This window comes from Pollachius pollachius, assembly GCF_949987615.1.
Source record: "Pollachius pollachius genome assembly, chromosome: 3".
Taxonomy (NCBI): domain Eukaryota; kingdom Metazoa; phylum Chordata; class Actinopteri; order Gadiformes; family Gadidae; genus Pollachius; species Pollachius pollachius.
In genome coordinates, this window is record NC_136936.1 from 34,747,180 (window position 1) to 34,762,219 (window position 15,040).

The 15,040-nt window shown below is 42.1% G+C and overlaps 1 protein-coding gene across 2 annotated transcripts in view; it reads left to right on the plus strand.

Moving 5' to 3' along the window:
* col18a1a (collagen type XVIII alpha 1 chain a) overlaps positions 1–15,040 on the plus strand; it is a 76,766-nt gene that overhangs the window by 47,597 nt on the left and 14,129 nt on the right. Inside the window, exons 6-26 of one of the 2 annotated variants that reach the window (XM_079732004.1) lie at positions 3,026–3,104; positions 4,200–4,256; positions 5,244–5,377; positions 6,143–6,169; positions 6,672–6,878; positions 7,354–7,380; positions 7,460–7,522; positions 7,951–8,028; positions 8,399–8,449; positions 8,544–8,675; positions 8,789–8,851; positions 9,057–9,101; positions 9,917–10,054; positions 10,411–10,482; positions 11,052–11,078; positions 11,660–11,758; positions 11,863–11,898; positions 12,036–12,125; positions 12,775–12,807; positions 14,112–14,147; positions 14,769–14,828. In XM_079732004.1, coding sequence (XP_079588130.1) covers positions 3,026–3,104; positions 4,200–4,256; positions 5,244–5,377; positions 6,143–6,169; positions 6,672–6,878; positions 7,354–7,380; positions 7,460–7,522; positions 7,951–8,028; positions 8,399–8,449; positions 8,544–8,675; positions 8,789–8,851; positions 9,057–9,101; positions 9,917–10,054; positions 10,411–10,482; positions 11,052–11,078; positions 11,660–11,758; positions 11,863–11,898; positions 12,036–12,125; positions 12,775–12,807; positions 14,112–14,147; positions 14,769–14,828 — 1,554 coding nt within the window. The remainder of the gene's footprint in view (positions 1–3,025; positions 3,105–4,199; positions 4,257–5,243; positions 5,378–6,142; positions 6,170–6,671; positions 6,879–7,353; positions 7,381–7,459; positions 7,523–7,950; positions 8,029–8,398; positions 8,450–8,543; positions 8,676–8,788; positions 8,852–9,056; positions 9,102–9,916; positions 10,055–10,410; positions 10,483–11,051; positions 11,079–11,659; positions 11,759–11,862; positions 11,899–12,035; positions 12,126–12,774; positions 12,808–14,111; positions 14,148–14,768; positions 14,829–15,040) is intronic. The other variant, XM_079732005.1, reaches the window with a different exon arrangement.

Below are 15,040 nucleotides of genomic sequence, written 5' to 3' on the forward strand. Positions count from 1 at the left end.
CCCCCATCTGTTTAACTTCCCCCTTGATTTTCTTTTTGACTATTCCTATTTTCTCTCGCCTTTTTTCTTGGATTCTCTGAACAGATTTTTAGTGAGGCCTGTTTCCTTTTCTGTCCAACAGGAGAACACTAAGCCTGTGTTCTGTCGAATAGGAGGCTGAATACTGTATTTGATAGGGTGTTTGACTGCCAGGCAAAGGGTTCTGGGTTTGAAGACCATTGTCCATAGTAAACTGTAGGCATCCTTTAGCAAGCTGCACAAACCCCTACCTGCTTAATGACATGTATGCTTAAAAATAAATCCCTCAACAAGGCACCTTGTAGAAGGGCATCTGTTAAATGACTAGAAAGTCTGTATAGTGGGTTAAAACAGAGGTTCAGTGGGGTTTGGCATACAGTCTATCCAAGCCAGGCCTTTGGCCAGCGTTTAAAATCTGTTTTCCATAATTGTATTCACCTCGCTGTTTCTCCAATCACCATCAAATCGCCATCAAATATATACGAAGCACACCTGGGAAATGATTCACGAGTAATAAAGTGGGGGTTGGGCTTCGTGGCGTTAACAACCAGTAGCAGTTCCTTACCTCAAGGTTAACCCCGAATAGACAAGACAAGATTGAAGGCATGGAATGAAAAGGGTACAGGAAAGTTAGACGCATATTAAACCCACAGGCGGGGGGGAGGATTCAGCACCGTCATGTCATTTAACAGGACTTTCCATCTTCCCACCACAGACATTTAGGAGGCTCACTGTAAACAGGAAACAGCTGGAATCCAACAACCAGCTACCTTCTGTTTTCCACTCAAGGTGTTTTGTAGCCGGGGGGGATTAGACCCACGGGTTCAGCAGGTCTATAGTGGCTGCGCTCTGAAGGCAAGTCTGGGCAGAGTCCCATAGGAGAGGGTTTCGTCAGTGGGTTGGCCGCCTGCTGTAGCAACAAGGGAAGTAGGTGGTGACGGATGGGACCATCCTGTCAGATTGTCATATCTTTCCACTGGCAATCCAGGACTCTACCTGGGAGGGGATGGGATACTAGAGCAGGAGTCGTTCAACCAACTAAAGGGGATTAGGGGAGTCGCAGGTAATACACAAATTAAAGGTTTTTTGAAGCTCAAAAAGTGCCTGTACATGTCAACCTGCCATTTGATCAATAGTTGACTAATATATTTTAGATATAGATATTTATTTTATATATATTTGATCATATTAGAATTATTTTTTTTATATTAGAAATATGTTTTAATCTCAGAGCGAGATAAGATCACATAAGCATTATTTACCTCAGGCTCAAATCAGCTGTCGGAGCATTTGATGCTGCAGATCAACAACACTCCCAGATATTATGTCACCTGCAAGTGATCGGGCCATACTTATCTGGAAAATAATCTCTTAATTTTTGTTTTTGTGTAATTCCTGGGGTGAATGTTGACTGGCATTATGTGGTGTGGCTGACAGTTCCCATCCTCCAGACATTTTCTTCGTAACAGTTGTTCGTAACAGTAAATGTTGTCACAGTGGTCGACAAGCCTTCAAGCTGAATCCAGAGCCGGCCAATTCCCAGAATTTCACTCACATTTCCCTACTAATATATGAAGAAATAAAACACATCATTCCTACCTAGAAACTACCACCCTTGCCATCCAAGGGTGGAGTAGCAAACACAACTTCTGTTATATAAGAGGTTGTGGGTTATACATTTGGTATTCAAGATGGTGCCATCCCTCTCCTTCTCTGATCTATTGATGAATGCATCTAGACATTCTCTCATTCTGTGCTCCACACTATAGTTACCACACCTCCCCCCCAACAACACGCACACACGTACACCCCAGCACAGTCCGCCTGGGAGGGTCCCTCCAAATTCTTTGCATAGTCCGGGTCAAACAACACAATAGCTAGGACCCCCCTCCCCCCATAGAGGGACCTAGTTAATTATTAACTCTCTCTCTCCCCTCCCCTCTCACATTTCACTCTACCCCCCAAGTCCGAGAATCCTCAGGTAACAATGAGAGTTGGGTCACTGGAGAATGAGGTCAGCAAGGGGGTTATGCATGGCCCCTCCCCCTTCTCCCTGTCACCAGAGTGACCCCTCCTCCTCCTCTTTTTCCTCCTTCATTCAATCATTCATTGATTCATTAATTCTTGAGTTAATTCATGAGTTCACTCAGTTTTTTTTCTCTCTCTCAGTCTCATTCTCTTGCTGTCTCTCCAGCTATTTTTTGTTATGGCTTGTTATGGCTGAATTTCATTTGATTTGTTTGTCTTTCTTTTAGACCAGGGACAGCCACACAAAAACACACCAAGCACACGCATAGAACCCCCTGTCCTTTCCTGACACCTGTCATGTGACCCCCATTAGAACTTTGGTTCGCTTTTTTCGGGAGTTGCTTTTTTCGATAAGTCCAATTCTAGGGCAGACACAAATATATATGTTTATTTGTTTTTCCATGTCATTCATTCCTAATGATCCTGTCAAAGTCATGCATACAGAGGGAAATCACACGATCGGGGTGGGAGGAGATAAAAGGCCTGCCAGCGATAAGCCCAACAGCTGAGAACCAACATAACTAATCCACACATTAAAGTGTTGCTTCCCTCAATGCATGCTTGGTTTGTTTTATTGCATGTTGATTCAGACAAAATGGCAAATCGACTTTATTGGGCGCAAGGGCAGATTTCAACCGCAGAGAAATGCATATTCATTAGTCTCAAAAGTTGGGTTGTGGAAGAACAAAAAGTAACAACAGTGTCGGTTAGTCAAAGCAGACATAGGGATTATTTGCAACCAACAGAACGTGAGACAGCAGACTGTTAAAATGTCATCAGGCTACGTTGCACATGCATACATTTGTTTAACTCCGGCCGTCACACTAGCTGCAAGTGCCTAATAAAATGCCGGAATGTGGACACTTTGCTGTGTTTAGAGACCCTGTTGTTTATGTTAAATATGAAAATCCAATTTCTTGGAGCAAAACTAATAGTTTTGCTCGATCTTCTTGTTTGTATATTTGGTTCTTTCCTCCAGGCCACCCCACCGTCCTCCGTTCCCATCCAGCAGCCCCCCGTCTCTAGGCCACAGGAGGTGTTAGTAGAAAGACAGACTGGTGAGTGAATCAAAGTCACAATGACAAACATACAAAGGTGTTTGTGTAGCTGATCAACCAAACAGAACAAACTGATGACAATTCTATAAAGCTATACTCTATATTGTGCCTGTGTAAAATAATTAATACACACACAGTAACACAGGCTCCTTAAAAAAAAAAAGAACTACTGACGTCAAACACAACCTCACTGAATGCCAAGTTGCGTTATAGAACATTCTACATTGAATGCAGCATGAAATCCAAACAATCTGTCTGTGTGCGAGCGTGTAAACTCAATTCAATTATCTTGCTCATGATGATTTCTCCTAACCTTTAAACATGTAGTTTGGTGACCCTTGTAATAATCTGTGCATTTGTCTGTGTTTTGAAAAGTCATAAGTGAAGTGCTTTCATGTAGGCAAGTGACTAGTAGTTCCTGATGGATGTAGAGGCTTTAAGTGTGTATATAAATCACAACTACTTGTTGAAGGATTTGGTGTGTGTGTGTGTGTGTGTGTGTGTGTGTGTGTGTGTGTGTGTGTGTGTGTGTGTGTGTGTGTGTGTGTGTGTGTGTGTGTGTGTGTGTGTGTGTGTGTGTGTGTGTGTGTGTGTGTGTGTGTGTGTGTGTGTGCGTGTGGCACCATCTAGTGGACAACTATTTCGGATGATTTCCATAGTTTGTTCCAAAAGTTGAATGTTCCTCTGTTGTAATTTTATTTTACCCCAACATCACTATTGTATGGTATTGATAATACTTAATGCATACAGTATGTGTAACAAAAAGCACAACTTTGATCAAAACCAAACTACTACTACTGCATTGACTAAAAAAGTTAAAAACAAGCATTTTATCTGCTGTCAATCTCATATCCCTATCTTCCGCCAATAGACCTTTTACTTCCTCAAAAGGTTTATTTTCTTCAAAGGTGTATGCAAAACCATCATTGCAAAATACAACACAGATTATGATGTCCTGACTGTCTTAAGTAAGAATGTGTACAATCCGGAAACCCATCTAAATAACCTCAGAAAATAGAATACTAACTTCACAATGCTTGACATATGTAAATTTATATATAAAACTATAAATTCATCGTGTGCTGCTGTGTGTAGCCAGTGACTCCCACCTTGTGCAGGCTGCCTCCAGCGCTGGGCTCCCTGGAACCGCAGGTGGGTGACGAATAGACCATGTCCAGATAAAGACAACCAAGACTGAATCCCTATGCTCTGCTTGTCTATCCTCCCCCTACGGGTTTCATGCTCCCCGGGCGAGTCCCAATATGCACTCTTATTCTGCCCTCTGCCTCATTTGGATTCAACAGCAGGAGGGGATGAGAGAGCATGTTTAGGGTTAATCCTTCTCTCTTAAGAAGAGTCTGTGGTGAATATCGATTTAGCACATTTGATCAAATATAAATAACATTGCAAACACAATATTGTTTACATTTACCAGAAAATAGTACTTCAGACCGCTGTATTAAAATACAAAATAGATGTGTTTGTAACACGTTACAGTTGGGAAGGGAAGGGGGTTCTTGAACCAAAGCACTTCCAGGTGCAAATTTACTTTTGCACGTCGGGTAAACGGGATTGGATCTTGAGATAATTGACATCTGCGTAGGATGTGAATTAAAGGGCTTGTGTTCCTCTTAAGCTCTGCTTTAACACCAGCTTGTGTTTCTGTAGAGTTTTTTTCTGTGGAGAAACGGGCAAACACGCGTGGAAGCTTTGTTTGTGCAGCCCGGTGCATGCTGGTGTGCGTGCCGGGATGTAATAATAGCTTTGACCTCCAAATCTTCTCCTGACGATAAATTTCCACCGCCACACTCTGGGCCTTCTCTCCATCTCTCTCTCCGGCAAATAACAACCAAAACAATAAGGGCCATTTCCTTATTTCTCAGAGGGGTGGGGGTCGGGGAACCGGCCCCTGTGTTGTTCTGCGGTATTCATGTCGGATGGAATCTCTTAATAACGCCATCCTCCTCCTCCTCCTCCTCCTCCTCCTCCTCCTCCTCCTCCACCTCCTCCTCCTCCTCCTCCTCCTCCTCCTCCTCCTCCTCCTCCTCCTCCTTCTTCTTCTTCTTCTTCTTCTTCTTCTTCTTCTTCTTCTTCTTCTTCTTCTTCTTCTACTTCTTCTTTTGTGTGTCTGCTTGCCAGGCTCCGCAGGCAGCAGGGGGGGGAAAGGTGACCGAGGGGAAAGGGGAGAGAAGGGCGACAGGGGTCCCATCGGGCCCCAGGGGGAGCAGGGATCCGGCTCGACCAGCTCGCGAGGAGCAGTGCGGGGAGAGAAGGTCTGGACCCCCTTTCCTCAGACTTGATGTTAAATGCGATGCTGGCCCTAGAGTACAAAGGGTTGAGTGCCCACACAGAGGGGCGATTTAGAGCTGTTGTCATTGGTGGAGATATTTACACAAGATAGGATGTTTAATTAGTATTATTTTTTGGTAATGGAAAGTTTAGTTTTAGCTGTAATGATACTAATTTAACACAGTAAGTCAACACAGAGATGTATGAGAGATTAACCATATGTATGGAAGTTCTGGCTGGGAAAGAATAATGTTTAGATCGATCGTAGGGTCAAGAGAAGGTGCAACCTCCGAGTCTTGCAATAGCAAATTTGAACATTTGGGGGATTTCCCCACCAGAGGGCAGTGTACTCAAATAGTGTCAAAAGCACGCTGCTTAGAATTACTGTATCAATCTGTTGTGCTACAGGAATATAATGCAAAGATTTATAAGTACTACTTTCTTGAGGCAATCCTTCATTTTCATATAAGACACGTATTAATTCTTAATCTTATTCTATCTATTGTTGCAACTATGGAGCATTTAATAGCGTGTAACAGAACAGCCCAGGTCTAGTTCTAATGTTCATCATCCATATAACATCTGCCAGAGATGTATTACAAACTAATTTCTTCAGCTGCTCAAAGCGGCACCGCCATAAAGCAAATGGCCTGTTCCATTGTTTCTTGTTCATTTCAGCCACAGCTAATACCAACTTATTCAGTTCAACAAAGAGGTTTATTGATCTTATTGACACGCTTCTTTTCCAGGGAGAACCAGGAGAAAAAGGACTCAAGGTAAGGAAAATATGTCTCTGTATTTTAATTATTCATGAATTCATATTGCTGTGGTTTTTTTCTTGAAGTATGTTTTTTATTAGCTTAATAAGCAGTGTGTGTTTATGCAGTACATGATCCTAGGGCAGAATAGCCAACACACATTCAAACTTCAAATCCTCATCTAATTAGTTTTTGTCACGTTTGTTTGAACCCCCAATTCACAGGTGATTCACAAATACATGTTAATGACATACATTTCCCCCCGTCTTTTAAATAATAATTGAGAAAGTCTGCCTAAATACCTCATCATTTGCCAAAATGGATGCCACTTAATCATGTTTCTATTTTTGGGGGAATACTCAAAGGACAATACATTGAGGGTTAATGTGCTTAATACTACTTTCAGTCCTATTTTCTTAAAACACCATTAACAGTAATGGGAATAAGTTCCATGTTACGATTCATTTTATTTCAAGCATTCAAAGATATGCTCTGCCTCTCTTCTCTCCCTCTCCTCCAGGGCAGTGCAGGGTTTGGCTACCCTGGGAAGAAGGGCGACAGCGGGCCACCCGGGCCGCCCGGCCCTACTGGCGCCGCGGGCCCCACGGCCGAGCTGCTGGAGCGCACCCCCGGCTCCGTGGTGGAGCGGGTGGCTGGCCCACCGGGGCCCGCTGGTCCACCAGGGACCCCAGGGGCCCAGGGACCTGCAGGAACCGACGGAGAACCGGTGAGCAAAACTCCAGATAAAGGAAATAAACCACGTCGCCGGTCATTATCGAAATTAAGCCCCTTCATGGCGAGGCAAGACGCCTCCGCTTCACGTCGGTGTCCGGTTCGCCATGTCGGGCCTTATTTTCCCGATAATGACCGGCATTCTACACATTAGCCCTTACTTGTACATGGCCTGGATGAAAACTAGATTCTGATTGGTGTGATGAGAAATTCAAGAATAAGTCAGACCCACCTATTGATCAAATCTTTTGTGTTTCTAGAAACACAACAAATAATGCAAGCTAAAAGTTTTTTGACAGATATGCCAACAATATGAAGCAACACCCTTTTTTCTATTGTTTGCAAGTTGCCATCATAAAACGGGATACAATTCCTCAAGTAAACATACTAGCATTATAATATAGTCATATATAGCATATATTTATATTTTTCTATATTTTTAAACAATTCATTTTATTTTTTTCCAATAGGGTGACCCTGGTGAAGACGGCAAGGCAGTAAGTGTTATATTTTGTCTGCTGTATATTATGGGGCTTTATTTGTAAGACATATTTTAAACATGTTATTTTATGTTAGGGCCCTGTTGGACCTTCAGGATTTCCAGGAACCCCTGGTGATGCTGGAGTTAAAGGAGAAAAGGTATGGTATGACATACCAACCACAACTTAAGACTTTAGACTTTAGAATAGTTTAAATATGAATATCATCAATGAATCATGTGTTTAACATTGATTCATGATTCAAATGAGCCTTCAATAGAGGGGAACATTAAGAAAAACATATTGTAAAGTTGTGTAATTAATTGTTAAAGGGGCAATCATAGATGCATGACCACTAGAGGGCCAAATCCTCCTTCCCTCTTCAACAAAGTTTGAGAAGTCCTTGCATAACGAATGACAAAGGGTGAAGAAAAATAATATACAATTCAGTTGCTTGCAGTATCTGACCTGGAGATCCTGGCCCATCGATACGATCAACAGCCTCTCGTAGACTCTTCAATACAGGATATTTAAAAGTGTATGTTTTTCAAGAATGTGTGTGAACATGATGTGTGCTATTCTACAAAGGGAGACCGCGGAGAAGCTGTACCTGGTCCAAGGGGACCCCCCGGACCCCCCGGACCACCAGCAACAGGATCCAGATCAGTAGGTCCAGTACTTGACCCTCTTTAGACCATAACAATGTGTATGGACCCCGGAAACAGGCGTATGTACAGTACTAGCTCACTTAACCCTCACCAAGTGGGGAAGGTTAATGCAGTGGCTGGTGTGTTCAACTCCCAGTTGAGAGGTTCTGTGTTTCATCCCTAGTGTCTGGAGACTACATGTGCAAAAATGTGAGCCAAATGCCCTAACCCCGACCAGCTCATTATAATATGTGTCTGACTGCAATGTAGGTCCCTTTGGATAAAAGCATCTGCTTTCCCCTCCCAGAATAGAATTGTGCTGAAGTCAGTCTCCATACCCTGTGTTTGCTTGTGTTTTCTGATATACACTTTTTCTGTTTATCTCTCAGACCTTTGTGGACATGGAAGGCTCAGGTTTTACAGACCTGGACTCTATTCGCGTGAGTGAAAGGGGTTCTTTTAAGGGCAAATCTAAAGGCCTACAAATGCATGAACCCAACTTGATTTCTTGATCCTTTTTTTCCTTCATATCAGGGAATGCCTGGATTACCTGGCCCCCCAGGGCTCCCTGGACCTCCAGGGCCCTCTACCGCTGTTGGCGTGGGAACAGCCGCAAGCTCCGGGGCCTTTGGACCCCCAGGAAAGGACGGAGCACCCGGTCAATCCGTATGTGACCTCTACTTAAACCACTAAAACTACTACTACTTTTATTGGCAAGATCCAATCACCAAGATTCAAAGTCATTGTTTTGAGCAAATCTTTTGACCTTGGACCCACAGGGTCTACCTGGAATTCCGGGTACCGATGGCGTGGCAGGACCTCCCGGTCCGACGGGAGCTAAGGTACAGTTATGCGCAGTGCCTCTTATCCTAACTATGTGGTTGATGTGCCAAACTGAACTTGTTTTGTGTAATCAGTGGGAAGAACAAACGTATAATTATGAAATGACTTGGTGAGATCTAAAATAAAATTCCAATATTAGCTGAAATCTGTTGAACTTTGATCTGGTTCACATTTCTTTTTTTTATCGTCCCTCTAATGCTACAGGGTGAAGCCGGCGAGCTGGGTCTTCCAGGAGCAATCGGAGAGAAGGTAATGTTTCACCTCCATGTTTTGTTCCCATTGAAATCAACAACTTCCCATACGGCTTCAGTCTCACTGCAAACTTCACTCTCAAAAGTAATGGCCTATTTTATGAAGCTCCGCTATCATCAAAAGATCCATTTCATTCCTATATCCCTCCAAATCTTTTTTCCCTTTAAAGTAGTGTGAAGATGTGAACCTTATCTCATCTTGCATTAGTGAGGGACTAATGAAGGACCTGCGCTGATCTGAAGCCTATATACCTTCTCCCTTTATTCCTCCAGCCAGACTCTTTCTTCTCCTTTCTCTGCAATCTTCTTCCTCTCTCTTTGTCTTCTGTTTCCCTCTCTAAGCTTGCCCACCTGCGGGTAACTCTCCTTCATCATGCATCCATCCGGCTGGATTAGTGCTCTTTAGCTCAATGTTAAACCACGTGCTGTTGCTCCCGACAACCCTAATATAGAATATGAATCATTTGCATGTGTGTGTGTGTGTGTGTGTGTGTTTATTTGTTAATTCGTTCACGCTTGTGAAGTGAGTCAGTTAACAATCAATGGAGGCCATTCTTCTCTTCAATCCTTCTACCTGGGTTTTTTATGTGGAATCAGGGTTGTTTCACATTAAATGTCAATGTGCAAATAAGACATATAAAGGGAAGTATGGCACTTTAACAAGGATTAAAAATGTGAAAGAAAAACATTCTGTTGTGATTCTTTTGCCACGAGAAAACCTTGCCATACACCACGTTGCTTGGCTCAATCCCTCCCTCTGAAGATGGCCGTGTCTGTGGTTCACTTAAACTGACCCTTCCTCCTCCACCACAGGGTGCTGTAGGACAGCCGGGGTTGCCGGGCAAACCAGGGGAAAGTGGATTTGCCGGCCTGCCTGGGCCAATGGGACCGGTCGGACAGCCCGGGCCCCCAGGGCCCCCCGGTGGTGTTGGTACTGGTCGAGTTGGATTTGTGAGTTCTTATCTTGTTATATTTATGTTGTGCTCTTGCATTGGCTTGTCAAACCATGCAGTCGCCCAATCATAGTCAGAACCTGTGATGGAAGTGAAGGATAAAGTTATGTTTCTATTGGAAGAATAATATAATAGGAAGGAATAATAATATGACATGATTCAATAATCATATGATATGATTCAAAAATATAACTAATCATTTAAATTCTACAAATAATATTTTATATCCCTATTCATTATAACATGAGAGATATTTGTTTGGGACAATCTAGTTAAACAGTAAGAGGTTTTACAATATGTATACATATATGTGTTTATTGTTTTTTTCTGACATATCGTTTCACCCATTCATAGGATGACATGGAGGGTTCCGGTGCAATCATGTCCAATGGACTTCCTGGTGTTAGCGGACCTGAAGGAAGACAGGTTAGTGTTCTTCATGTCAATAAAAGAGTTCTGAACGATTACCACTTTGTAAGGAACATCCATTGTACTTCACTGCCAGAGTCTGTCGGCCTTTGCACCAAATTAATGTGCGCAAAAAGACATGAAGTGTGTCCCCTTGTAGCTCATACATATGTCATATATTCTATTTATACGCCCGCCTTGGATTACATTTGACAGATATTTCATGCAGGGTATAATGCACTAAGCCAATAGCTAATTCACAACAGGGATTCGGAAGCAGACTTGCCTAAAGCCCAACTTATATGTGGCCATTCAGCAGTTCCACACAAATATGCTGTGATTTCCACAGAAAAACAGGGGTGTCAACAATTCATCAGGTTGAAAAATATTGTTCTCTGTTGCAAATTGTGGCAGTCATGTAGCGAGAATGCAGAGTCTCCATTGTTATGATAGAAATAGACCTCATGATATGTGGTTGTTGCCAGGATATAAATTACCGGACATAAATTAAACTTTGCGTCTTTTTTTTTTTGCGTCTGCCCTTGACATTTTTGAGCTTGCCTATAACCAAGGTGTCTTGTTCACAGGGGCAGCCTGGTGTACCTGGTTTTCCTGTAAGTATTAAAGGGATCACGTTAAACTTTCGATAGTTCTTCTCTTTATATTTAAAGTGATTTATTGAGTTATTCACCAATGGTTTCAAGTGGATTTCAACCTTGGGGATAATGCTATGGATCGCTTCAAGAACTTATCTTAGATAACCGCAGCAATTGTTCCAATACTCCCGAATAGTGAACTGAAATTGCTACTTAATTGCCTACTACTGTATTGTGTTTGAAGTGACTTTAACGTACTAGTAACATCATGCTGAGGCAACATACGTGTACCAGTAACATCATGTTGAAGTGACTTAAATGTACCAGTAACATCATGTTGAAGTAACTTAAATATAACAGGAACATCATGTTGAAGTGACTTAAATGTACCCGTAACATCATGTTGAACTGACTTAAATGTACCAGTAACATCATGTTGAAGTGACTTAAATGTACTCGTAACATCATGTTGAACTGACTTAAATGTACCAGTAACATCATGTTGAAGTGACTTAAATGAACCCGTAACATCATGTTGAAGTGACTTAAATGTAACAGGAACATCATGTCTAAGTGACCTAAATGCTTGATGTGTGCAGGGTCGGGCTGGTCTCCCGGGCATACATGGGCAGAAGGGCAGTGAAGGAGCTCAGGGACGAGATGGGAAGTCAGGACTGGACGGTTTCCCCGGCCCTCAGGTGAAAAATCACTATAATCTGTTAGTCTTACTAAGAATTATTATCTGACATAGTACTTAACTCAATAATGCTAATTTTGTGTTGTTTGTTGGTATAATATATAGGGACCAAAGGGTGCCATCGGCGAAAAAGGAGAAATGGTCAGTTTCTTTTCATCTTTTGTTGTATCTTTGTCTATTACTGTTTCTTTCTTTCTTTCTTTCTTTCTTCTTGTTGCATCATAAGAATATGTAGAGTGTCTATGAGGTGCGTTGTGTTGACTGTGGCGTCCTCTCAGGGTCAACCGGGCAGAGATGGCACTGGACTCCCCGGACCTCCTGGCCCACCTGGAACACCCGGACAGATCATCTACCAATCATCTGGAAACGTTAGTTCCCGACACACCATCCAATAAAGCACCCCTCTTTTCCAGCTAAATAAGAGTTAGCCACTATGAGCTGTGTTAGTGGTTTAAGCTGAGTTAGCCATTATCAGCTGTGTGAGTGCGGTTAGCTGTATTTGCTTTGTTAACTATATCAGGGTTTCAGGTTAGGTATTAGCGGTGTTAGCTATATTTGCTTACTTAGCAACTTAGCAACTTTGTGCTCACTCTCCTATTCAATGGACAAAACCGCTTTTTTTGGACTGGCAGTTTGTATGATGACAAGTGACATTTTTGCTCTAAAAATGTATCGGTAGGGATTTATTTCTTTATGTTTTATTATTTTGAGAGAAGAAAAACAACTGCCTTCGTAAGCATTGGGACTGAAGATTGACAGCCACAGTCAGCAGTTAATGACAGACTTTAGAGGGGAAAGCCAGAGTTGATTTAGAGTTGCCCCCTTGAGAATCACATTCTACAACACATCGATGATATCATATTCATATTTATGTCTATATATATTCATATATATATTGGAAGGGTTTAGAAGAAATTTAAACAGTACAATAAAGTGAAAAGACACTTTTAACCTCTGTTATCATGTGAGTAACACGCATGTTTAAATCGGTATTCCTTGATGTTTTTCCTTTCACAGCAGGACGGCACGACCGGCATCGTTGGGCCTCAGGTGAGGGCTAACTCTATCACACATGAAACACAGATCGTACGATACCCCACGATAGTGCTAAGTTATTCTTCTGCTTCGAGTAACCGCCCGAGGTGTCTGTGTCAACTGTGAAATCACTGCCATGGGTTACGTGTGCTGCTTAAAACTGCTTAAGTCTGTCAGGGTGAAAGACTGGTCGTTCCTGCTCCCATGAGGGACAAGTTGAAGGGGTTGGCATATATTGACCATTGCATGTTAGTTTGTTAAACATCATCTTCACTCAGATCACCAGATGGCACTAAATGTGTGACTTTTAGCAAGAGACATGTGGAGACCCACTGAGGACCTACGGCTAAAATCAGACAAAGTATAATCCAACCTTCAGATGTGGGGGGAGAGATCTCTATCTACCTTCTCCACGGGGGGCAGGCGGCCATGTCCACACTGTGTTAATGGAAGACACCACCTCAGGGGGATCATTGGAGCATGTTAATACAGTCTTATGCTAATCACTCTCCTCATTTATTCATGAGGAGAGTGAGTATTTTTTTAACAAAAGGGACGATTCAAAGCACAACCCAATGGATTTTTTATTCACTTATGGTCATATTCAGCCTCTCTAGATATACGAAAAAGTAATATTTTATAGTTTTGTAAGACTGAATTTGCTAATTTTTAATAATATTATCCGTTTAGTGGACTGTTTAATATGTATAGGAATTATAGAATCACAGATTTGATAGGTAATACTAGGCACTCAGCTTGACAAATATTTATTTTCTATTTCCATTTAGATGTTATGTGAGCATGATTCAACATTGCCAATAACTTAATTTGACGTGATACAAGAACACATATTTAGAAGCAACCTTTGCTACCAGTTGATTGATTTAAGGCTCTCTGACACTGTTGGATGAAGTTATTTTTACGAGCCCCTTTCAAGTATATGGTAGTAGAACATCTGTTTCCATTCTAATGTGTTATTAATGTCAATGACATACCTTCAGTCAACACGGAATGGAAATTGTCATAGACGGCAGGCCTTTTTTTTGTTGGAAAGTACCTTAGAAACGCCCATTTGGGTCTGAGTAAACTCTGTTACCTGCACAGGTTCCACCTATATATCTCACTTAGCTGTAATGCATTAAGTCATAAATATGTACAGAGGTACCAGATGTATTATCAAGGATATTTATGAAAAATCAGAATGCTACAAAACAAACATGTGTAGAAATGTATCAACATGAAAATGCACTTATTATGCAATCGTTGGAACCTTGATTTATTACTTTATTGCTTTGTCCTCTTTTCTCTTTTCTTAACAGGGTCCCCATGGTTCACCTGGCCAGGCTGGATTCCCTGTAAGTCAGACATCTTTGTACAACATGTTATCGTAGCCACGTTGACGTTATATTGTAATAATATATTGATATTCTATCACATAATAGTCCATGTTCAGTTTTCCTCCAACCTGAACATGGACGATTATGTGATAGTCCACGTTCAGTTGTCCTCCAACCTGGGTTGACAAAATGCGGAAAACCAGACAAACTCTATTTCAAGTACCCAAAAACACCAAAACCCAACATGAGTTAAGGGTGGACAAACCAAATCTCTACCACATCTCTCCATCACCATTTGAGTTTAGATCACAGCTCAACCATTACTCACCTGCTCTGTAAATATACTGGATATGGTAAGCGGGTACATATAGGTCACCCCACCACCTTCACAGCTTCAGGTAGCTGTATGGAGGAGCTGGGGACGGTGGCGGGCCCAGCTGGATTAAAAACGCCCCGCTCAGCAGTTCTGAAAACAGAAACAAGAAACAAATGGCATTTGGCGACCGTGCGGCTTGACTAACCATGCTCGCTCTGAAGTGGAACATACATTATGTACAGTTTCCTCCCTTCCCCCCTTGTGTTACTGTGGTTGTTGTGTTTATGTTTCACATGTTTTAATTGAGTTTCTCCCTTACAAAGGGCCCGATTGGACCCAAAGGAGACAGTGGAGACCCAGGTCTGCCAGGCTACGGTGTGAAGGTAATCAAACGTGTCTTAATAAAGCTTGAATGTGTGTGTTAAACAAGTAGGCGATACACCAACTTGTCTGCTGTCTCAATTAAGGCACTAAAGCCAATATAAAGTCTATTTTATCTGTCCACATTGTTTACATTTATTTTACATTTACAGCTTTTTTGGGCATTTGCATTGCTGCTACTACTCGTGTGTGTGTGCGTGTGTGTATATATATG